The following is a 23,100-nucleotide window of genomic DNA, read 5'->3' as shown; positions in this document are numbered from 1 at the left end:
GGCCGGAACAGCTGGCGTAGCTGTTACAGAAAACTGAGAAAGGCTTACGGCGCATGGCTGCCAGAGAGCGATTGCTGTTGAGAAGCTGTGGGGGTTGTCAATGGTTGGAAAAGCAAAGTCAACAGCCATTGTTTCTCTGTGGACGAAAATCAATTCCTGGATGGTGGCGAGGGCCGGCCGGTGAGAGATGTGCTGGGATTGCTGAGCCTGAAACTGTTGCCATGGAGATGGGGCGGATTAAAAGTGGCCGAGTGGGATGAGAAAGGGACAGTAACAATGAAAGGACCAAAAAAAAAAAACAGACGCTGGAAAGCGTAGTTATTTAGAAACAGGCGGACACGGAAGTTGAAACAGGCAGCCGGGCGAAGATAGGCAGCTTGTGTTCCGGTCCGTACGTACACAAAGAAGGGCCCAGCTCAGCTTGCCGGAAGCAGAACCTCTGCCCCCGGCTCATTACGCGTCCTCCGCGCCGGAAGAGCGCCCCGTGAGGCCAGCCGCTCCCCTACCGCCCAGTAGGAGGGGCCGCGGGGCTCTGCCGCCGGGAGTCGTGGACAGCGCGGAACTTCGACACACAGGGAACTCAGAAGCGATCCGAGCTACCGGGAGAGGGAAGGGGAAGGAAGGTCGCTCAGGAGAGCGTCGTTGCGGAGGAATCTTGTTTTCTGGCGGCGGAGGGATTTGGCCGCACGCTGACTTCCGGCGAGCGTCGACCGGAGAGAGGGGAAAAAATTCTGAAGAAAACAATAACAAACGCCAGAGGAAGCGGGGTCGGTCTGCGAGTGTGGAGCGGGTCTCTCCCGAGAAGATGAGCTTCGGCCCCTGTCAGGGGACGTGAGCGCAACCGGCAGGGCCCCAGCCCAGCTCTTCTCCCCCGCCCCGCGGACCCCGGTACCGCCATGGCGGGCGTGGGGCCGGGGGGCTACGCGGCGGAGTTCGTGCCGCCCCCGGAGTGCCCGGTGTTTGAGCCCAGCTGGGAGGAGTTCACAGATCCGCTCAGCTTCATTGGCCGCATCCGGCCCATGGCGGAGAAAACCGGCATCTGCAAAATCCGACCTCCCAAGGTACCGGAGTCCCGACCGCCTCAGCGCGGCCTTCCGGTCCGCTGTGCTTTCATGTTCGCTCGCCCTGGTCTCTCGACACCTGGACGCTGTTTCTCTGTTTCCGTTTTGGTTTCTTTGGGGTTTTAATGTCGGCTGGTCCGAAGGCGAGAGAGGGATGTCCCCGGGGCCCCTCCGCCCAGAACTTGGGAACTGATACTCGCCTTCCCGTCTTGGGTTGTGGGCAAGGGTAACAAAGGCTTTCGGCCTTTCCTTGGCCTGTAAGGTGATGGAAGTGTTGTGACGCGACAGCCCGACCCGCGGGTGTGTGTGTGTATTGTACACTCGTTTCTGTACGATGGGAAAAGCTGTGGTTTCGACGGCTGCTGCTTTCTCCCAGCCCTGTTGACGCTTAATTGATTAAATGTTCGCCGACCTCATCTTAGGCTAAGGTTTCTTTCCTAAGTGGTAATCTGAGCTCTTAAGCTCTTGGGGTGGTGTCACCAAACAAGAACCCCAGACTGATTACTGCTGCAATGAAAAAAGTCTTCCCCGAGGAAGAGAAGGCGCAGCGTTTATTGTAAAAATTCGGAGGTTTAGGAAGAATTGGTCCATAACGGAGGTGGAAGAAAACGTTGAAATCTTAAACGATATAGAGTCGCAACTGTTGGCAGATAGCTGGGTTTTGCCCATAGGTTGGTTACGGTCCTCAGTCCTTCCGGTGAGGAAAGCTGATACTGTGCCTTGTTTTGTGGGGCTCAGTGCCCCAAGAGGTTGAGGATTTGGTCAAGGTCAGAAGGTTTGTTTTTTTTTTTTTTCCCCTCTGCCAGTTAGGTCCAGTGCTTTCCAACTGGTGTTTCTGGTCCACTTGCCTCAGGGGCACCCGAATGTTTGTTAAAATGCAGATCTCTAGGCCCCATTCCCAGTCTAGAACCACTTTCTGGATATGGAAGTTCTAGAATTTGCATTTCTAGCAAGTACTCTCAGTGCTCCTGAATGTCTATGCCCGAGTGCTTCTTAAAGTGATACCTTGCTTTTAGTTTTGTCTCCTAGTAATTAAAATTTTGCCCTTTTGCATGTTGTATTTTAAAAAGCTTCGGCTTTTTCTGCCACAGAAGCATACAGCGCAGTGAATAAAAAGAGGTTAGCTGAGAGGGAGGAGGAGGAGCAGCTAACATAGCACTTACAGATTTTTTTTGTTTAATAGCCTTTGAAGCCCTCCTAAGGTCTCATTTTACAGATGAGGCGAGTCTGGATAAGTTAAATAACTTATCAGATGTGTGATCTTGGGCAAAGTAAATTTTTCTATCTGGATCACTCAGTTTGATTCTAAAACCCAGACAAGCTACTTCTCTTGTGCTCAGTTTGGTTAAGATTGACCATCACTCGCAAGCAAAGGATTAACAACTGCTGTGATGAATGATGGTATGTGTATTGCCATCCTCCCAGAACTTCACTTTTATGAAAAATTTATTTTCACTTAATCCTTTGTTTTTCTTGATTACCTCAAACCCTTAAGCACTGAAGCTTTTCTTGAACCATATGTTCATTTACTCTGTTGTCTTAATGAATTAGAAATTCTATTCAAGGTTCCTCTTGGTTAAAAAAAATTGACTACTTTTTGTTACTTAAAAAAATTGAAATAATATACCTTTGTGTCACGTTATTATTACTGAAAATAAATGTTTACTAGCAGAATTTAATTTCAGTATTGGTGGATTTCTTTAGTTTCCAAGATAATTTAAGATAATTTTTTAAAAACTTCTTTTCACATTTTAAAGTAGATTTAGTATTATTTAGACCAAGTCAAACTTTGGTCTCTAGAACTCTACTTGAAATGTGCTATCTCATTTCAGTTATACCACGTCTCCAATCTGGAAATTGTCCTTGTTTTGTGGGTTTGCTTACTTTTTTTTTCAATTTCCATTTTTTTAAAAAAATTTGGTTGCCCAGAAGCTGGGCTTTGAAGAGAACATTTATGTAACGTAGACTTTAAAGTGCTGTGTCACATTCCACATGAATGAAAAAACACATTGTCCATATTATATAAGTACTTTTAAAACGTTATCTTTTGGTCTTTAATTTTACTCTTTTCATTTATTTCAAATTCTATTTTGTTTTTAATTTGATAAACTTGGATGATTATTCGATGCTGTATTGAGATGAGCTGATTGCATTCCAGTTGAGTAATTGGGAAAAGCGTAATTGTGCAGTATAAATAATGAGAGTGGGAGATTTGAGGAGGAAATAGATAAGATAATTTTAGTATTATAATGTTAGAGGTAAGTAATTGGAGATAGTAATAAATTATCTAAAAAATGTTCTTCTCACTAGTGAAGACTAGTAAGTTGGTGTGTTGTCATCATGATTTGTGGCAACTCATCCCATAAATTAAGAGAATGAATTCCTTGCTGATTAACCAATGTAGTGAAGAATTTTTTTCCCCCCTATTTAGGATTGGCAGCCTCCATTTGCATGTGAAGTCAAAAGCTTCCGTTTTACTCCCAGAGTCCAGCGCCTGAATGAGCTTGAGGTGAGTGATTTCTTCATGTCAGGACTTCAGGTGGAGACCTTTGAGAAACTCATGAACTGAGGCTCAGAGTTAATGTGAATCGTGCCTGAATGGAAGGAAGCTTCTGATTTTTAAAAAAGTTGTTTATAACAGTTAAAGTTTTTTCTACTTAACTGGGATTATGGGGAACTATCTGCTTTCTTCGGTGCTTATTATTCTGCTAAACTTTTTTGTTGTTGTTAGTGTTGGAAGATTCTCTATCCTGTAGTCTTTTGGGAAATATTTTTAAAAATTATTCTATTAAAACCTAGTTTCAGAGGGGTTTTTTTCCCCCCTCTGACAGAACTTTTCTAGGACTCGATTGATTTATTGAGATCTTTCTTTAAATACTCCTGATCTGTCTTAACTTTCCAGTTTGAAATTTGTTTAAATAGTTGTTCCTTTTGCTTGCTAGATTTTCAAAGGATGCTTCAATGTGGATAAAAACTGTTCTAGAATACAAAAGAGAGATCTTAAAGATCGTTAAGGCTTAATGTGTTATGCTGTTTGTTTTTTTCCTATGATGCTCATAAAACATTGATTTTTTTTTTATTTTAATACCTATTGTTTTTCTTAAGTTTCTTATATTAAGATACTTGATGAAGAGTCTTAATGTCAGTGAGGTAGAGAGTTGGTGTCCCTGAAGTGTGCATATTATCTACAGATGAAATGTCAGGCATAGAATGCTTAGAAACAGAATAATTTGATTTGTTAAATTTTCTGATTAGCTTAAAGTTAACTTTTACAAAAAATTGCTTTGTTTAGATAAGAACTTTTCACATAAATTAACTTTTTTGACTTAGTAAAGTTTGCTTCTTTTTTTTTTTTAACTTATAAGGTTTATTTAAGCAGTGATGAAAAGTCTGAATTTCTTTTGAGAGATGAATACCTTTGTTAAGTAAAACTCATTTTTTCAATCATAACTTAGTTCCTATTTTTGACTTTTCTATTTTGTTAATCTTAGGCGATGACCAGAGTGAGATTGGACTTCTTGGATCAACTAGCAAAATTTTGGGAACTTCAGGGATCTACTCTCAAGATCCCTGTGGTGGAGAGAAAAATCCTGGATCTGTATGCTTTGAGCAAGGTGAGGCTTGTAGTTGGTTAAGATACTAGAACAGAGGCTAGAAAATTTGTGAAATTAGAATTTCAGATATACTTGATGGAAAACATTGCTTTCTAGGTGGGATTTGATTGACCATAGAGGAGGGGCTACTGCTTATGAAGTACGTCTTAATTAGCAAATCTCTTGTGATAAGTTAAGTTTGATTGTCCTGGAGTTTATTGGAATTTCATCTTTAAGGTCGCATGGACATCTCTTCCTGCTAACCTTTGATAATGCTTATAAATCTGAGATTTAAAGCTGAAAGGCAGACATTTTTGATTTGTAGTTGTCTTGTAGTTTATAATACTTTTCTTCCTTAAATATCATAGTGAGATTGCTGCTTCTCACCACGTGAACATTTTCTTTTAAATTGAGGCTTGAGGTAAAGTGTGATGCACAAGTCCTAAATGTCCAGCTGGGTTGATCTTTCTAGAAGAGTGTATATATACTCGTGTCAGCACCACCCCGATCAAGACAGCGAGTGTTCACAGCACTCCTTTAGCTCCTTCCTCTCCCTCCCAGTCAGTACTTCTCCCCAAAGGTGACCATTGCTCTGCCCTCTGTCCCTGGGTGAATGTCTCATTAACAGGACATATTACTTTCTAGAAGAGGCACAGGCTGAAAACTGCACAGAAGACCAAGAGTTCTGATATTTTTAGGTTGTTCCGTATGCCCTTTACTTTGGGGAAAAAATCATCTTTGGCTCACAGCTTATGAACATCTCTTGAATTTGTGTTACGTTAGACATGATTTTAACACACTTTGATTCCCACTGTTTTTTAATGGGAAGCAGGTTTTCAGTCTGCTGAGTCTTCATCAGTGTGATTGTTTCCTGTTTTGATTAAGTCACTTTGTCTTTCTCACTGGTTATTATTTTTGATCGTAAAAAGTGTTACTTGGAATGTCTATAATTCAGTGGAATTTTACATAAACAATTACAGTTTATAATCAGTGCAGCAAGGAACATTCTAGTCATTTTTAAAAGAGATTTTTGTTAAAGTAATACTTTTTAAAAATGCTTAGAGTAAAAACTAACATTCTCACTTTTCCATCTCTCCACTCCTGTTAGCGCTCCTTAGAGCTAACCACTTTCAGTTCTTTTAGCTGTTTCTGATTTTGATCTCCATATTTCCAAATAACGTGATCATGCTGTTTCTTTATTATTTTAGTTTTGAATATGCATACTGATTTTTTACTATTAGAGATGGGCAGTGGGTATAAAAATTAAATCCTTATGTACTTCAAGTGCCCTAAATTTTTTTTTTTTTTAATTATTGCTGTGACTGCATAAATTTACTTCTGCTTGTGCTTAATAGCATGCTATGATTGTTTCCTTGAACCAGTTTTTATTTTCCTTGGAGTTAATGGTCCTGTTGCCTTTTTTTATTTTGTAAGTTTTCTCTTTGAGTATCAAAGATTTATTTTCCTATCTTTCCAGAAGTATAAAATCTCTCAGTATGGTTTTATCCAGCAAAAAACCTGTCAGTTTTATTTCCTTCTTGGAGTTACTCCTCTAGAGTTCTCTTTGCTACTCCAATCCAGACTGGTGGTTTTTTTTTTAAGGTCTGCGGTCAGCTTAGAACTTTCACTGTCATCATTCTGGGAATTCCATTTGCCTTTCTCCTTGTTCTAAGTCTTCCTTTTACTGGGTTTATTCCTATTTGGTGAAACATTTCTTCTGCTAGTTTTCTGCTAGTTTGATGGCAAGAAAGTAAACAAAATGTAAATTTTTTGCTTGTCTAGAAATGTTCTACTCTTAAACTTCATTGGTAGTTTGGTGGGTTTAGCAGTCTAAATTGTCAATCGTTTTACTTCAAAATTTTATTTTGAAAGCTGTACTCCATAATCTAGCTTCTAGTGTTGTTATTGAGAAGAATGATGCCATGTTAATTCTTGTTCCTTTGTATGTGACTTTTTCTAAGATACAAGGTCTGATCTTTATTCTCAGTACTTTGAGAATTCAGTGATATGCACTGGTACGTGTTAATTTTCATTGCATATATTTATTGCACTTGATAATCTTTCTAATCTGAACTCCCATCCTTGAGTTTTTGTAACTTTTCTTGTGTTTAATTCTTCGCTAATTTCTTCCACTTATCTTTTTTCTCTTTTTAAACTGCCATTATTTGGATATGAGACTGTTAGACTGATTGTCTAGTTTACTTATCTGTTTCTTTCCTAGGTTCGAGTCCCTTCTTTCAGACTCTGCTGAGAGTAGATCTCTAGTCTTCTGCTGGGATTGAAGAGGGATGGCTGCCTGGCTGTGCTGACTGGGGGAGGCCTGACTGCTTTTATATAGGCTTTTAGTCAACACTGTTCTTTTTAATTTTAAAGATACTGATGCTTCCATTTCTTAAGCCTTTCCAGGTTCTATGTTGCTGCTCTTTGGCTCTCTTCTATTGCTTGGGGCTTTTTTGTTTGTTGTTTCTGCTTGCTAGAGTGTCACTCAGACATCTCCTTTTCCCTCGGTCTTCTTGCCCTCTTGGGAGCATGCTTTTTTGTCCCTCAACTTTTTAGTGAAGCTTTGAGAGGGAGCTTTTAAGTTGAATACTGCTGCTGCTTTTTGTCTGTTAAAATTGTCCCCTGCTAACTGGACTTTGTTTTTCATTGGACTGAAATTTTGGCCTTGATTGACATTACTCTTTTGTTAAGTTTTATTAAAGGTTTGTTTTCTTTGTGTTCAATTTAAGTGCTTGCCATGTATCTCTCTTTAGGGCATGGGGTCATGTGATGTTTTCTAATGACAGTGGTGTGATACCTTGCATGGCAAATGTTTGGAGTAAATGAAATTATGCATGATAATCTCTGAATCTCTCAACTGTCGAAATGCAAGTATTAGGTTTTGTGTGCTTTTAAGTATTAGGCCTGCTTAGATTGTTGGAGTATTGCGAACATGAAGCCAGAGTCGTGGCTTTGATTTCTTTGTGAGTCAGTTCTGTCTTACTCTTGTCAACACCCTGATCATGCTGCTGTCAGAAGTCGGCAGACCTGGGTGAGAAGCATGACTGGATCCATGGAGCTCTATCGTTATTGATGGAAATTTAGCTGGAAGTGCTTAGAATACAGAGCAGATTGTTATGCAATGGTGGTAATTGTGTTGGGGAACACACGTTATTGAGAAGGCTTCTGTTTGCTCTCTGTACTGCTTCTCCCACTTGCTTTAGCCTCACTGGTTTCGTTCTTGTTTCTCAGTGTGCAGGCTTCTCCCGTGGGCCTTGACTCTGGCTGTTTCTAGTGTATCAGCTTGGGTCACTGCTTTCCCCTCCTTCAGGTCTTTGCTCACCTCTTGCCTTCATGATGAGGCGTTTGTGACTGTTTAATGCTTCAATTCACCCTCATTCTCCTACTGGGGAGGCTTTTAAACTACTCTAAGGTTTTTTCCACAGGCTTTGTCATTTCAAAATTGACATTTAGTCTCCCACTAGGATATAAGCTTCAGCAGGGCAGAGGTCTTTATTTTATTCACAGCTGTAGCTCCAGCACCTGCAACAGAGCTGACAGTGTAAAGACCCTGGGAGCTGTGAATAAAAGACCTTCTCATCACCCATTTGCTTCCAGACAGCCCTCTGGCCACACCACCCTTAGTGTGTCTTCCTCTACACTACAGAATTTGAGAAATCAAAGTTTTTTCTCTACTTAATTTTTCCCTGGTTGACTCCTATTAACATACAGAACTTCTCTGAGGGTATGATTTTAAAAAAAGCTAAAGAATTGGAGATGGGTTTTACTCTTGTGGACATGAACTTCTTCATTTCTTCCATACTTTCAGATACTTCACTAGAGAAGCATTTTGCCTGGCCTGTGGTTTCATCTTTGCTGTAATAAAGGGCTAAGCACGAGAGCAGAAAATGCATCCTTACTTATAGTCTGTATACCTCTCCTCCATCCCCAATTTGCCACCTCACACAGACATTTGTAATACAGCTCTTACTTTATCCTGGTGCTTTTCATGTTTTATTTCATTTGGCTTCACAGCAGCCTCATAATGAAGTAGAGGTACTGCTATTATTACTATTTTAATAATAGGTATCCGAGATGCAAATTATGTAACTTACCCAAGGTCATACAGCTGTTAGCAGAGCTGAGGTGTGAACTCGGGCAGTCTGGCTCCAGAGTCCATGCTCTTAGTCTTTGGAAAAAAATGGTAAAATGCACATGATTGACTATTTATAAGTGTACAATTTTATGGCATTATGTATTTTCAAAGTGTTGTACAGCCCATTGCTACTATCCATTTCCAGAACTTTCCCCACCCTTTTGCACCTGGTGAAACCTCTTTCTACAAATTTGCTTCTGTAGGGTTATCTCATTTAAATGGGATCACACAATATTCATCTTCTTGTGTTTGTATAGTGTTTTCAGAGTTCATCCATGTTGTCACATGTATCAGAGTTTCATTAATTTTTACGGCTGAATAATATTCCATGCATGTCTTTACCACATTTTGTTTGTCTGCTCAACTCTTGATGGGTATTTGGGTTGTTTCTACGTACTGTCTGTGTGTGAGTGATGCTCCTGTGAACACTGGTATGCGAGTACTGTTTCTTTTGGGTATACTGCTAGATATGTGTAATTGCTGGATCCTATGGTAATTGTTTTTCTCTTTTAGCTGTTTGGTGTCGTAGAGTACGATAGTGTACACTCAAAGAGGAAAATTTTTTCAATTCAGATACCTTCATCACAGCCTTCTTTATTCTTTCATCAATGAAACTGAAAACTGCGTACATTTTAGAAGTGTGAGCGATGTACAATATCAGCTTCTGGAAGATGGAGGCCTTGGTACAGGTCTGTTCTGTACTGCTCCTGGTTTGATGTGAAAGTCACTCATTTGTGTCTGACTCTTTGTGACCCTGTGGACTATACAGTCCATGGAATTCTCCAGGCCAGAATGTTGGGATGTGTAGCCATTCCCTTCTCCAGGGGATCTTCCCAATCCAGGGATTAAAGCCAGGTCTCCCACGTCAGGCGGATTCTTTACCTGCTGAGCTGCCATGGAAACCCTCATTTGATATGAGCATTCAGCAAAAATTGGCCAGTTTCTCCCATCACTTCCTACCTTAATACCTATGCTGTGCTATAGCTACTGCAGTTGAACTTTCTTTATCATTTCTTTATAATCTTTCTTGTAAAACTTCTCTCTTTTTTAAAAATGATGGCCTCTTTTTGAAAATATCATCTGAATCCACTGTTCGCTTGACAGTTTTTAAAAATTCTCTTAAGTTGCTTTATTTTCTAGTATCAGTATTAATGTTCATTTTGTATTATGTAATATTCTTATGACTATACTTGGTCTGTTCTTAACTTTTATTTGTACTTTGAATTCCCTGTGGATATAGAGTACATACATGTGTTTAGAATTCCCATGGTGCATTATGTGAAATGTATAAATTCATTGAATGTTTTTGAATGCTTGGTTCATTGAAGGTAGGCACAATAACAAACAATAGTGTTTAAAACTTCCAAAATCATTGTCTCTCTTTCATATTTTAAATATCAGTGAGTTTCAACTTTGTCACATGTTTCTTGAAAGCAAATCTAAAATCGAGGCCCAAAATACTTTTTCCATTTAGCACACAAGATGTCGAGTCAAAATACATGAATCTTCCTCTTTCCCTAAATAATTTTTACTTTCTTTTCAGATTGTCGCCAGCAAAGGTGGTTTTGAAATGGTCACCAAAGAGAAGAAATGGTCTAAAGTGGGTAGCCGCTTGGGATATCTGCCAGGAAAAGGAACTGGATCCCTTTTGAAGTCACATTATGAAAGAATTCTCTACCCCTATGAGCTTTTCCAGTCAGGGGTCAGCCTTATGGTGAGATGCTTCACTTTTCTTAGGCGTGAATAAATCCAGTGTCTGCCAGATATAGAAACACACTTCAGACTGTTTATTCTAACAGGTTAGCTAGCAGTTGGTGTGGTTTCTCCAGGTGCCAAAATTTGGGGGAGCAAGTTTAAAAAATCACAACTGTTTTTGATGGTTTACAAGGTAAAGGCTAATGGGAGTGAAGAATGTCTTCTTACTTACATAAGATGTTTACACTTATGCAAGGCTTAAGCTTTTAAAAAAAATTTCTCCACTTGGATTCGCGTTTTTTTTGTTTTAACGGCTTGATTGAGGTAGAATTTACATACTACAGAATTCACCCATTGTAGGTACACAGTCAGTAAGCTGTGATAAATTATAAATTTATGCAGTTGTCATCACCATCCAGTTTTAGGACACTTCCATTAGCCCAGAAGATTTATTTGTGTTTGTTTATAGTTGGTTCTTGCTTCTACCCTCAAACCTGGACAACTCCTAATCTGCTTTCTGATTCTGTAGTTTTACCTTTTCTAGAAATTTCACATAGATGCACTCATACAGTGTGATTTTGTGTATGGTTTCTTTCACTGAGCCTAATGATTCTTAAGGTTTATCTGTATTTTAGTATCAGTACTTCATTCATTTTTATGGCTGAATAATATTCTGTTGTATGGTTATACCACATTTGTTTATTCATTTATCAGTTGATGGACATTTCGATGTTTCCAGTTTATGGCTATTATGAATAATGCTATGAATATTCATGTACTAGTCTTTGTGTGGACATATGTTTTCATTTCTCTTGGGTAGATACCTAGGAGTGGAATTGCTGGGTTATACGGTAAGTTTGTGTTTAACTTTTTAAGAAACTGCCAAACTGTTTTCCAAAGTGGCTGAACCATCTTGCATTCCCACCAGTAATGTAGAGGCTTCCAGTTTCTCCACATCTTTGCCAACACTTGGTATTGTCAGTTTTTTTGCTTACAGCCATTCTAGTGAGTGTGTAGTGGTATCTCATTGTGGTTTTAATTTTATTTCCCTAATGACTAATGGTGTTGTGCATCTTTTCATGTGCGTATTAGCCATTTGTATATCTTGATGAAGTGTCTGCTCAAATCTTTTTTTTATTGGATTGTTTGCCATCTTATACTTGTTATAAAATTTTGCTAAATATTCTGGATATAAGTCCTTTATCAGATGTATGATTTCATATAAGTATATTCTTCTAGTCTGTGGTTCGGTTTTCTGCCTCTTTTATGGATTGTGCTGTTATCATATCTAAGAAATCTTCTCTTAACCTAAGGCCAGAAGTCTGTTTTCATCTAGAAGTTTTATAGTTTTAGTTTTTATGTTTAGGTCTGTGACCCATTTTGGATTATTTTTTGTGATAGTCTTAGGTAAAGCTAAAAGTTTGTTTTGGGGGCGTCGAGGTATAGGAATATCTGATAGTTCAGCAGCGTTTCTTTAAAAGATGGCCTTTTTCCCATTTACCTTGCCCAGGTGATTTGCCTTACCAAGGTGATTAACCTTGGCACCTTTGTTGAAAATCAGTTGACTATAAATATATAGGTTTATTCCTAGTCCATTTTGTTCTTTGATCTGTATGTTTCATCCTAACAACAATACTGTGCTATCTTGAGTACCATAGCTTTATAGTAAGTTTAGATATTTGGTAGTAGTATAAGTCCTCCAGCTTGGTTCTTTTTTCAAATTTTCCAAAATTTTTGCACTTCCATATAAATTTTAGAATCTACTCCATTTCTATGGCAAAAGCCTGCTAGGATTTTGATAGAGATTGCCTTGAATCTATAGATCAATTTGGCGGGAAAATTGTCATCTGGTTTCATGTGTTAATAGTTTTAGGGATATATTAGAAATTTATTATTTTTCTCCTGATTCTCAAATCTGATTTCTTATCACTGAATCTGCCCTCTTCCTGTGCTCTCAATTCTTTAGGGTGTACAAATGCCTAATTTAGACCTTAAGGAAAAAGTGGAGCCTGAGGTTCTTAGCACTGACATCCAAACTTCGCCAGAACCGGGAACAAGAATGAACATTCTGCCGAAGAGAACAAGACGCGTCAAGTGTCAGGTATCAGTTTCTGTGGGCCATTTTGACAGGACTTTTACCTCATTGACTGTGCAGAACACATGCCTGGTTTGGGGAGGTCATTCACGTACTGTTCTTTAAAGCTTGAAAGACATATTTTTTAATTTACTTTTGAGATGAATATTCAAGGAGGAAATTGTAAAATTTGATTTAGAGAGTTTTTTGTTAATATTAAATAACTTCGACAGAAATGGCAAATTGGAGTGATTCTGGATACTGGGCCAATTTCATAGACATGCTGATGATTTCTAGTACATTTTATTTTCATGGTTACTGTGAGAAGAGTAGGAAGGAGAGATTTTATTTTTCACACATCCTTCCTTTAAAAACCAGAATATAATTTTCTTGTGTCTGAATCATTCCAGTGTAATTTCTATAGTGTTCTTGTGACCTAGAATAATTTTAAAGCCTAATGAAAGCATCAGAAAAAAAATGCCCATAATTTATTTTTGTCTGCTCCTCACCCACTTTCATATTCCCATTTCTTTGTGGTCCTTCAAGTTGCGTTTTGTTTTTGTTTTGGGGGGAATCTTAGTTCCTGGATCAGGGATAAGGCAGCAAGCCGATTTAGAGAGAATTAAAAATTTTGTTTATTTTTAACTGGCTCTTGAAACTTTTCTTATGTAAGAAAGTAAATTAATGCATCACAAAATTATACTAATGTGACTTTTATTTATTTTTTTTAGTCAGAATCTGGAGAAGTGAATAGAAATACGGAACTGAAGAAACTTCGGATTTTTGGGGCTGGGCCTAAGGTTGTGGGCTTGGCAATGGGAGTAAAAGAAAAGGAAGGTAAATCTGTTATTTGGTCACGGAAAGTATTAAGGTGTAGTGGTATGGTTATAACAGATGCAGGTTGTGCTTGAATCGTAATCTGCTGTGGGGTTTTCTAAGGATTATATTGTAGACTTGCAGCATGATTCCCAGACAAATCACCTTTTTAATGGCAGATAATCTTAAGGTGTAAGAAGCCTTAGTATGTTAAATTTTTATATTATTTTGGGAGAAAATTTCCTCCTCCATTTCCTCCTTCCACTTGACACAGAAATTATTGTTTCTAAAGGCCAATTTATAAGAGAATGGCAAAATTAATGATTCTTACCTGGTGATCTAAAGCTAGCGGTTTTTAATTTTGAAAAGAAATAGAGGAGTCTTTCTGACCTTTAGAATCAGAACATACTAGGGAGAGCTAATTATTTAGATTCTAATTATAATATTTTTCTGTAATTGCCTTGATGTATATTATAACACTTCATTTAAGTAATCTATTTGAAAAATGGCTGGTGCTCCCAGCTTAGCATGTTAGAATTAGCATGTGAGTAAAATTGCTAATGCAGAGATAAGTACATGTCAGTTTTAAAAGACTCAATTTGACGAAGATTGTGTTGGATGTGTTTTTACTGTATAAGAATTTAATGGAATACTGTAATCACAAGTCATACTGATTTTTGTGCATTTTCTGATATGACTTAAGTCATGATTCCAATTCTGAACTGAACTCTGGTTGATCAGATAATATTGTTCTATCACCAAATATTCAGTGTGATCAGACTTACTTGATATATTACATTGTTTATTATTACTCTTTTAAAAATTAAGCACCTTATCTTTTTTATGTTTGTAATTTTATTGGCTGGCTGTGATCTTAATGCTAGTCTCAAATTAGTTCCTGATAAGTTCTCCATGTGGGCAATACAGAATTAGTACTTAAACTCTCTGCAGCTCAATTGCCTGGACTAGAATCCCAAATCTGCTGCTGACTCACTGTGTGAGTTTGGGCAGGTTACCTAACTTCTCTGTTCTTCAGATTCTTTATCTTCACTGGGGGATAATAGTTTATCTGCCTCATAGTGTTGTGAGATTTTAATTAATTTAAATAATTTAAAATAGTGTCTGGTCCATGGTAAGCTCTCAACATTAGTTTTTACTATTATTATATAATTATTTTTATTTCAAGATGAGGTCTCCCGAAGACGAAAAGTTACCAACAGGTCAGACGCATTTAACATGCAAATGAGACAACGGAAAGGAACTCTCTCTGTTAACTTTGTAAGTGTTCTGAGATGTGTTAGGAGGGAAAGGATTTATTTTTATTTTAGTTATGCTTTTTTACCTTGCTGTGTCTGGTGTGTCGTTTAGTTAGTTCATTTAGTCCGAAGACTTAGTGCATCTGAAGCTTCAGCTTTGGTGTATATCACATTAACCTTGCTTTGTGGTATACACACAGAGGGTTCCTGAGTCATATACCTAGTGAATGAGTGAGTGAGAGGATGACTCTGTCAACCCTTAGCTGTATTAGACAATACTCTGTCCTGAGCCCTCTACCAGTGAAGAGCATTTGTGTGTAGGAAAAGTGACATGGTATATTTTTTTAATAGAAATTGACATTCAAGTACCCTAGATTTGTAGTGGTCGTTTACTCCGATACCTTGATACACTTTTATTAACTTGCTTGTAGCAGCTCTGAGGAAATTCAGGAAGTTTTATGCAAAGCTGTTTATATACTGTTATTTAAAATAAGTATTCAGGACTTATGTTTATTTTTTAGTGTACAGTATTTTGTTTCAATTAAGGCATTCCTGGTAAAGATTTAATACTGCTTTTTAATAAACTTATTAATAAACTTTCATGTTACTTTATTTTGTTGTTAACAGGTTGATCTGTATGTTTGTATGTTTTGTGGTCGGGGAAACAATGAAGATAAGCTGCTGCTGTGTGACGGGTGTGATGACAGCTACCATACGTTCTGTTTAATTCCCCCACTGCCTGACGTGCCCAAGGGCGACTGGAGGTGTCCTAAGTGTGTGGCCGAGGTACACACCCAACCTTATCTTTTAAAGGGAACAAAAACATACATACGGGTGTACAGTCAACACTTCCCATGAAGCTGCTTCTCCTCTGTCTTTGTTTTTCAGAACTTGAAATTGCTAGGCTTTTTAAAAGAGTGATAGTGACTGGAAATGTAACAGTTCTGTTTTTTATTTTATTTTATTTTTCAGTTCTGTTTTTTAAAGTGTCTTTTTCTCACTGGTTTGGTAACTCTGTTTATTGCTGCAGATGAATGAGACTTTTGCTAGACTATTCATATTCCAGGAAAACAGTAAAAGTGGAGGAAATCCGTAGGTTATTTGTTCTTTATTTAATTAAAAAAAAAAGTAAAAATCTGATATGAAGCTCTAGAACTTAGGATCTATGCATCCAGTTTTCATGCTGCCACATAAACTGGTGGTATCTGTTAACTTGTTTAAATTTTGGCTTGATTGTACTAAATTTGTTATTGAAAGATTATAGTAATGTCACTCTCATGAAATGCCTGGTGTGTTTATTTTAACAAAATATGATAGAATGTTGAAAGGAAAGAGTTGGCTGGGTGTATTTAGATACATTGAAAGCATATGTTTATGATCTTTTAATTATTTTTTATTATTTTCAACATTAAGCAATTCAGAAGCAGTTCTATTCTAAGTCTTTGTGTTAAGAAATTGGTCGTGATGATTGGTAGTAGAAAAAAAAAAACATTCTTCTTTCTGGGTGTCCTAGCAACCCGGTGACTGTCCCTTTCTCCATTACCTTTCCTCCCTCCCTGAATGTTTGTTTTTTCCACCAAGGATGATAGACATCTCTGGGCTTGATTCCAGGTTGGTAGCCCTCCAGGCGTGTGTCTTAATGCCAGAGCTTAATGCCAGCTCCAAGCCTGAAGCTGTCTCATGACCACCTTCCTCTGGAAGGCATGAAAATGCAATTGAGGTTTCAGAACATTATTTCCTGGTTCCACACTGAAAGTAATTAATACGTGTTTTGTGGTCTAGAGTTGACTGGATTTGTTTCACCTTGGAAAATGATCAAAGAAGGTCATACCTGAGAGCCTTATACTTTCTTCAGTTTAAGTAAGTTAATCTTAGATATTTTTTTCTTCCCAGGAATGTAATAAACCTAGAGAAGCTTTTGGATTTGAACAAGCCGTACGAGAGTATACACTTCAGAGCTTTGGAGAGATGGCAGATAATTTTAAGTCTGACTATTTCAATATGCCAGTCCATGTGAGTATTTAGGTCACTTTGGGGAAGTATGAAAGATTTATCCGAGTCCAAAGCTTTTGTTTTGCTTTTTAAAAGCTTCCATTATTTTGTGAAAAACAGAATTGGCATGAAAAAGACGATAGAACATCGAATCTGAGGATCAGGGGCCCAGGGTCTGCTTCTGTTCCTTCAACTTTCTTGTGGCAGTGTGCACTCCCCTGTTGAGAAATTGACTTCTGTCTTTCCCTTGTTTGTGGACCCTCTGAGCACAGTCCTTTTCACACAAGCGTGGAAGATGTGGCAGTTGCTGCTTTTATTTAGCTATTTGTACTATGAGGTTTGCTGCTTTTCCTGGGGCTTCTTGGGCTTTAAAAATTTTCCATCAAAATAATTTTCTAAAGCTATTAAAATTCAGCCTTGATTTTTGTATTTCCTTTTTCTTCATTGTGTCCTGGGTCATCTTTATCCTTCTTAGTTGGAAAGCAGCTTGCAGAAGAAAGCAGTTCAAGTTCATTGTGGGTTTTTTGTTTGTTTTCATTATGTTTTTCATCTAAGTCGTCTTCAGCTTTTCCCCATCCTCAATCAGAAAAGCCAAGACGGCAGTCTTTTCAACTCTGAGAACTGAGAAGGTTTCTGTTTTTTCATGGGTTTTGTTCAGTTGACCTGCATGTTATGTTATAATGGGTTATGATTGTAGTGAGTTTGTAATCTGTCATCTCTCTTTTCCATGTGTAGATGGTCCCCACAGAACTGGTAGAAAAGGAATTCTGGCGGCTGGTGAGCAGCATTGAAGAAGACGTTATTGTAGAGTATGGAGCTGACATCTCCTCAAAAGACTTTGGGAGTGGATTTCCTGTGAAGGATGGCCGCAGAAAGATGCTGCCGGAAGAAGAGGTGCAGAGCATGTAGTAATATCCATACTTCTTGCCTCTGGCCAACCCAGCCTTTGCTAGTAGAAAATGGCCTTTCTTTAATCTTAGGGACCACATCCGTTTAAAACACTAAATATGTAGAATTTGGACATTACAAATAATCTTCCGTTTTGAAAACAATAAATTCAGAGTAACTTTAAAAATCATTTAACTTTTCATTTTAAAACCAGTTTAATTAATTTAAAACTTCAGTCACTCAGTCGTGTCCGACTCTTTGTGACCCCATGAAACTTAACTCCAGTTAAAAGATTTTGCGTAGCTCTCTCTGTTTGGAAATGTAGAAAATGACTTTAGAAAAAAATACTACATTTCACTGGTAGGTCCACAATTACGTTTCCTTCAAAATCTGGGCAGATAGGTTTTCAAATATGCATTTAAATTGTAACAGATGATCTTTATGTGTAAAGCTAAAGTAAGATGATCATTTCTTTCTTTTTCTCTTACTTTGGTCTTTGTCACTTTCTTTTCCTTTATATTTGGCAATAGTTGAGAATTCTATTTCCTGTTTTCGTACACATGGTAAGAAAAAAAAAAGGTACATAGTGGAGAAGGATACGTAGTTTAAAATACGGCCCCTCTAGGTCTCTTGTTACCATTGGCATGGTGTATCTCTTTCCATTGTTTTACCTTGAAGCTGTTTGTATTTTGGAATCTGGCCTGTGTCTCTATAGGCAGCATATGTTTGAATCTTTCTTTTTAAAAATCTAGTGTGAAGGTTGACTTTAATTGGAGTGTTCAGTACATTTAAACTTAATGTGGTTGATTTATATCTGCTGTCTTGCTGCTTTCTCTGTCTCCTGCATTTTTGCTCCTCTCTCTCTTATTGCCTTCTTTTGGTGTTCAAGAGGTATTCATCATACCATTTTAATTGGCCTGAAATTTTTTGGGGGGAGATACATATTTTGAGTTATTTAGTGGTTCCCTAAGAATTACAGTATATAGCTTTAAAAAAAAAACAGCTTCATCAACAGTGTCTGTCTTTAACTGATCACATTCTACTTCATTTCAGTATTGACTTCTGGTAAATTAGAAACTTGGAAACTTTTTTCATTTGCTTTTCTCTTTTGTGTATTGTGTGTTGTATCTGCATATTGTATAATACACCAACACGGCAGTATAGTATTGCTTTAAACCATCTTATGGTCTTTAAAACAATTCAGAAGAAAGACTTTTACAGTCTTTTACGTCATTACGCATATATACCCTTTCTGGTACCCTTTCTCTCATTCCTGTGGGTCCAGGATACTTTTTATTTGAGCCTCCTGGACTGTTTCTATTTGTAGTGCAGGTCTGCTAGCAATGAATTCTTGTCTTTGCTTATGTGAGAATGTCTGTATTTAGCCTTGTAGTTTCTTAAGACTAAATACTTCTCAATTTTTTTGCCTTTGATTGTGTTCTGGTTTCTTGAAATGGTTGTTCTGATAATCTTGTTCAGTTCTATCCTTGTTTTCTGTGGAGGGAACTGCCCAACCTCCCTACATCACCATTTCCAAAAGTTCTTCACGATTAGAAGTCTCCTTCCTACCCAGGTCTCTAGTTAGACAGAGGACCCTGTTTCATCTTTTCTTGTATCCTTCCCTATGTAGTATGTCTCTGTGAGCAGGTAAGCATCATGCCTACAGTCATGTTCTAAAACAGGAATGGGAATGTGCATGCTCACACCGTTCCAACCCTGGCTTCCCTTGTTTGAGTCCCATCTTGCCCTGACCAGTCCGTTGTAACTCCTTACAGTATCACCGACCCAGTTTATTCATGGTACTGTCTCACTCTTTATCATGCCAACTGTCCAGTCAGAAATATCTAACTACTTAATATGTGCTGAATAGGGTTTTCGTTTTTTGTTTTGTTTTATGATCAAAAGCTGTGTCTTTTGGCTGTCTTCTTATTTTAGCCTTATTATTGATTTTTTCCCTCCTGTCATAGTAGAGCACAGGTTAAGATAATCGCATTAGGAAAATGTTCATAGATTCTCTCATTCACAGATTCTCTCTTCAGCTTTGTCACTGGTTATTTAACCTCTTTACTTTGAGGGTTTTAATCTCTGTATTATAGAAACTTTCACATGATTAAAAGTTAACATCATAATGAATTTCTCTCCCTTCCTCCCTGGCATCCAGGTTCAACCATTACCAGCCTTCTAATAGAAGGCAGTCAGATTCTCTTGTTTCTGCATTCAGACTTCTGCAGTATCACATCACATATCCTGGAAAACTCAACTACACTCTTGCAAGAATGACAGTGAAAAAGGCAGATAGCATCTTAGAGCTGTTATGAAAGTAGTTCGATTTTGTGGGTCTCCTGGATTCCTTATACTCCACTTGGGTTCCTTAGGCCCCTTTTGAGAACTGCTTGCCACAAGGATGATAGCATTTTAAGTCTCTGCCACATACGGCTTCAGAAGTGGGTGTTTGAAACTCATGTCCAGAGCTTATATCCAGTTAGAAACCTGAAAACTCAGCACCTTTCCTTTTTAATTGTGGCTGTGCTTTTTTTTTTGGAAATTGCAATTTCTTTTTTCTCTTGAACTCATTTGTGAAACAAAAAAATTTGTCGTTGTTGTTAATGGATGTGTTTGTAGTGTGATTGCCCAGGATTCTTGCCTGTAAAATCCCATGGACAAAGGAGCCTGGTGGGCTACAGTCCACAGAGTCACAAAGAGTTGGACATTACTGAGCACATAGTTGGGGTTGGGGGTGCTGACTTTCTGCACCATCCTGGTCTTCACCGTTGGCCACAGATTCAGGATCCTATTCCGTTTTGTCCTCACAGTATCTTGGCACCACAAATATATTGATAAACATTTTGGTAAGTTATGCTACCAGGGATAAAGTAGATATACAATACCAACCTATTAAAATGAATCTCACAGTATTTTACTGGTAAGCTGTGGGGGTGGGTGGGGAGTAATAATAAGCCTTATATGCGTAGAGTAATCCAGAGATAGCTTAAATAACTAAAGGGAAATGTAAATATCACTTAGGAGATAGGACTAAATATTTAGGAATATGAGTTACACGTAGAGAGCAAGGAGCACAGATTCTGGATTAGATGATTGTGACTTAACACAATTTTTACTTTTGTTTTTAAAGACTCTCTTGAGATACCTGTTGGGCTCTTGTCATTTCTGCTCTCATTTACACTGTTTTCCTTCTGTAGGAATATGCGCTTTCTGGTTGGAACTTGAATAACATGCCTGTGCTAGAGCAGTCTGTTCTTGCACATATCAACGTGGACATCTCTGGCATGAAGGTGCCGTGGCTGTATGTGGGGATGTGCTTCTCCTCCTTTTGCTGGCACATTGAAGATCACTGGAGTTATTCCATCAACTACCTGCACTGGTATGCACAGTTTTTGTTAACAACATGCACACTTGGTGACCTTTCTAAAGGTGTGATAAAATTAGGTGATGTGTTGGGGAGAACTGACTTTAAAGTGTGTCCTACCCAAAGTAGGATAAGGTACTGGGTAGGGGTCTCAGGGTACAGCGTCTCTGACACTTCCACTCTTAACGTGTGCAGCCGAGCCCCAGGTTTTAGACCAGGTGATTCTTAGTATTCAGTGTACAGGAAACATTTCTTTGATTTAACTTTTGATATGTAAGGCAGGATATTTAAAGTTTATATAGTCAAGATCTGACTAACCTTCAGTATTTGAAATTAAATGCCTGTGTTACATGTGTATTAGTTAAGGTTTTTTGTTGGTTTTTGTTTTTATTTGACCCACAGCTTTTATTTACTTACCCAGTTCCATGTTCAGTATTCCGATCTTAACCAAATAGTATTTTTCTTTCCATTTGAAAGATACTGCTCAGGTCAGCGGAGAAGGCAGTGGCACCCCACTCCAGTACTCTTGCCTGGAAAATCCCATGGACGGAGGAGCCTGGTGGGCTGCAGTCCATGGGGTTGCTAGGAGTCGGACACGACTGAGCGACTTCACTTTCACTTTTCACTTTCATGCACTGGAGAAGGAAATGGCAACCCACTCCAGTGTTCTTGCCTGGAGAATCCCAGGGACGAGGGAGCCTGATGGGCTGCCGTTTATGGGGTCGCACAGAGTCGGACACGACTGAAGTAACTTAGCTTAACTTAGCTCAGGTCAGGCTGTGCAAACTAAAGGTTTTCTTTCTTTCATCCCTGTGCTTTGCAATATGATAGCTTCTAGCCACGTGTGGTTGTTTAAAATTAAAAGTTTACTTCAGCATTTGCATTAACCACATTTTAAGTGCTTACTTGTCAGTTGTGACCGGTGACCCTTGTATTGGCCAGTATAGATATAGAACATTTTCAGTCATTGCTGTAAGTTTCTATTAGAGACAGCACTGTGAATTGTATTATGATTAAGTTATTCTGTAGATTGCATGACTAATTAAATCAATTTCCTTGAACTTCAATTTAGTATTATAAGTAAACTCTAGTCCACTGAAGTCTGGTGTGTTACTGATGCCAAGTGTTTGGTCCTTAAGATTCATAGATAGAACTCAGGATTTCAACAATTTGTAAGATTCATAAGTATTATTCAGGATTTCAACAATGTCTTTCCTTGGCTTATTTCCTTGGATAGTAATGTTGAAGTTCTACAGACATATTCTATAGGGCATTGACTTTTACTTTGATCATGGTGGGGATAATTGGAATGTCCAGTGGACCTGTGAACCAGGCAGTATGTCAGTATCCTTTGGTACAATGCTTGCTTTTCCTATAGCATCTTTTCTGTTGGAAGATGCTGTTTACTGCTCTACCTTAAAGAGTTCATTCGACTTGCCTTTCCATAGTGAAAACTACATACCCACCTGTCCGTATACACTTGCCTTACCTCCTGTTGTGAATAGTAGCACAGATTTTTGAAATGGTTGCTAGGATTCAGGGCCCATTATCTATGGCCACAGAGCAAGACAAAGTTAATTACAGTTTAGTGGATTTGAGTCCGAGACCCTGGCCTCATGGGCACCGTGCTCTGCCTGGATAAACTGTTACTTCTTTGCTAGGGGAGAGCCAAAGACATGGTATGGCGTGCCGTCTCATGCTGCAGAGCAGCTGGAGGAGGTGATGAGGGAGCTAGCCCCTGAGCTGTTTGAGTCCCAGCCTGACCTCCTGCATCAGTTAGTCACCATCATGAACCCCAACGTGTTGATGGAGCACGGGGTACCGGTGAGTCTTTTTGCATCTCCCTTCAGTATTTTAAAGTTAACGTATATCATAATATATGCTTGGTTTTATAATAGTTAATAAAATCAGATCCTCTTCTAGCCAAATTAGAATTTATACTCCAAAGGGAACAACATTTATTTTATTAAGAATGGGTTGTTATGAAATGTGAATCATACCTTTATGTACAGCAGCCTGTCAGAATAACGTTGTTTTCAGTATATCTTGGTTTTAGTAAACATCTTATTTTCTTTATTATCCCATTTAATCAAAGTAGAAGTGTCTTAAGTGGTAGTTCTAATAACTGATCCTTATCTTTGTGGAGATCATATTTCCATCTTTCATATGAAGATTTTATAGCCTTTTTTTGCATGAGATAATGAAGTAAAGACACAATGAACA

At 38.3% G+C, this 23,100-nt stretch overlaps 1 protein-coding gene across 2 annotated transcripts in view; it reads left to right on the top strand.

Annotated features, from left to right (window-relative positions):
* Nucleotides 1-486: 486 nt before the first annotated feature.
* Nucleotides 487-23,100, top strand: part of KDM5A (lysine demethylase 5A) — a 65,385-nt gene continuing 42,771 nt past the window's right edge. The window contains exons 1-12 of one of the 2 annotated variants that reach the window (XM_086402459.1): nucleotides 487-1,061; nucleotides 3,493-3,570; nucleotides 4,553-4,675; nucleotides 10,333-10,503; nucleotides 12,451-12,585; nucleotides 13,290-13,395; nucleotides 14,561-14,652; nucleotides 15,258-15,416; nucleotides 16,524-16,643; nucleotides 17,358-17,516; nucleotides 20,711-20,892; nucleotides 22,539-22,701. In XM_086402459.1, the coding sequence (XP_086258585.1) occupies nucleotides 897-1,061; nucleotides 3,493-3,570; nucleotides 4,553-4,675; nucleotides 10,333-10,503; nucleotides 12,451-12,585; nucleotides 13,290-13,395; nucleotides 14,561-14,652; nucleotides 15,258-15,416; nucleotides 16,524-16,643; nucleotides 17,358-17,516; nucleotides 20,711-20,892; nucleotides 22,539-22,701 (1,653 nt within the window). In that variant the 5' untranslated portion in view covers nucleotides 487-896. The remainder of the gene's footprint in view (nucleotides 1,062-3,492; nucleotides 3,571-4,552; nucleotides 4,676-10,332; nucleotides 10,504-12,450; nucleotides 12,586-13,289; nucleotides 13,396-14,560; nucleotides 14,653-15,257; nucleotides 15,417-16,523; nucleotides 16,644-17,357; nucleotides 17,517-20,710; nucleotides 20,893-22,538; nucleotides 22,702-23,100) is intronic. The other variant, XM_086402460.1, reaches the window with a different exon arrangement.

The sequence above is a fragment of the Bos grunniens genome, chromosome 5, assembly GCF_055505025.1.
Source record: "Bos grunniens cultivar Pamir isolate PY7600 chromosome 5, Bosgru_T2T1.0, whole genome shotgun sequence".
NCBI classification, from domain to species: domain Eukaryota; kingdom Metazoa; phylum Chordata; class Mammalia; order Artiodactyla; family Bovidae; genus Bos; species Bos grunniens.
The sequence above is the reverse complement of the archived record's forward strand: the minus strand, read 5'-3'. Positions and strand labels throughout refer to the sequence as shown.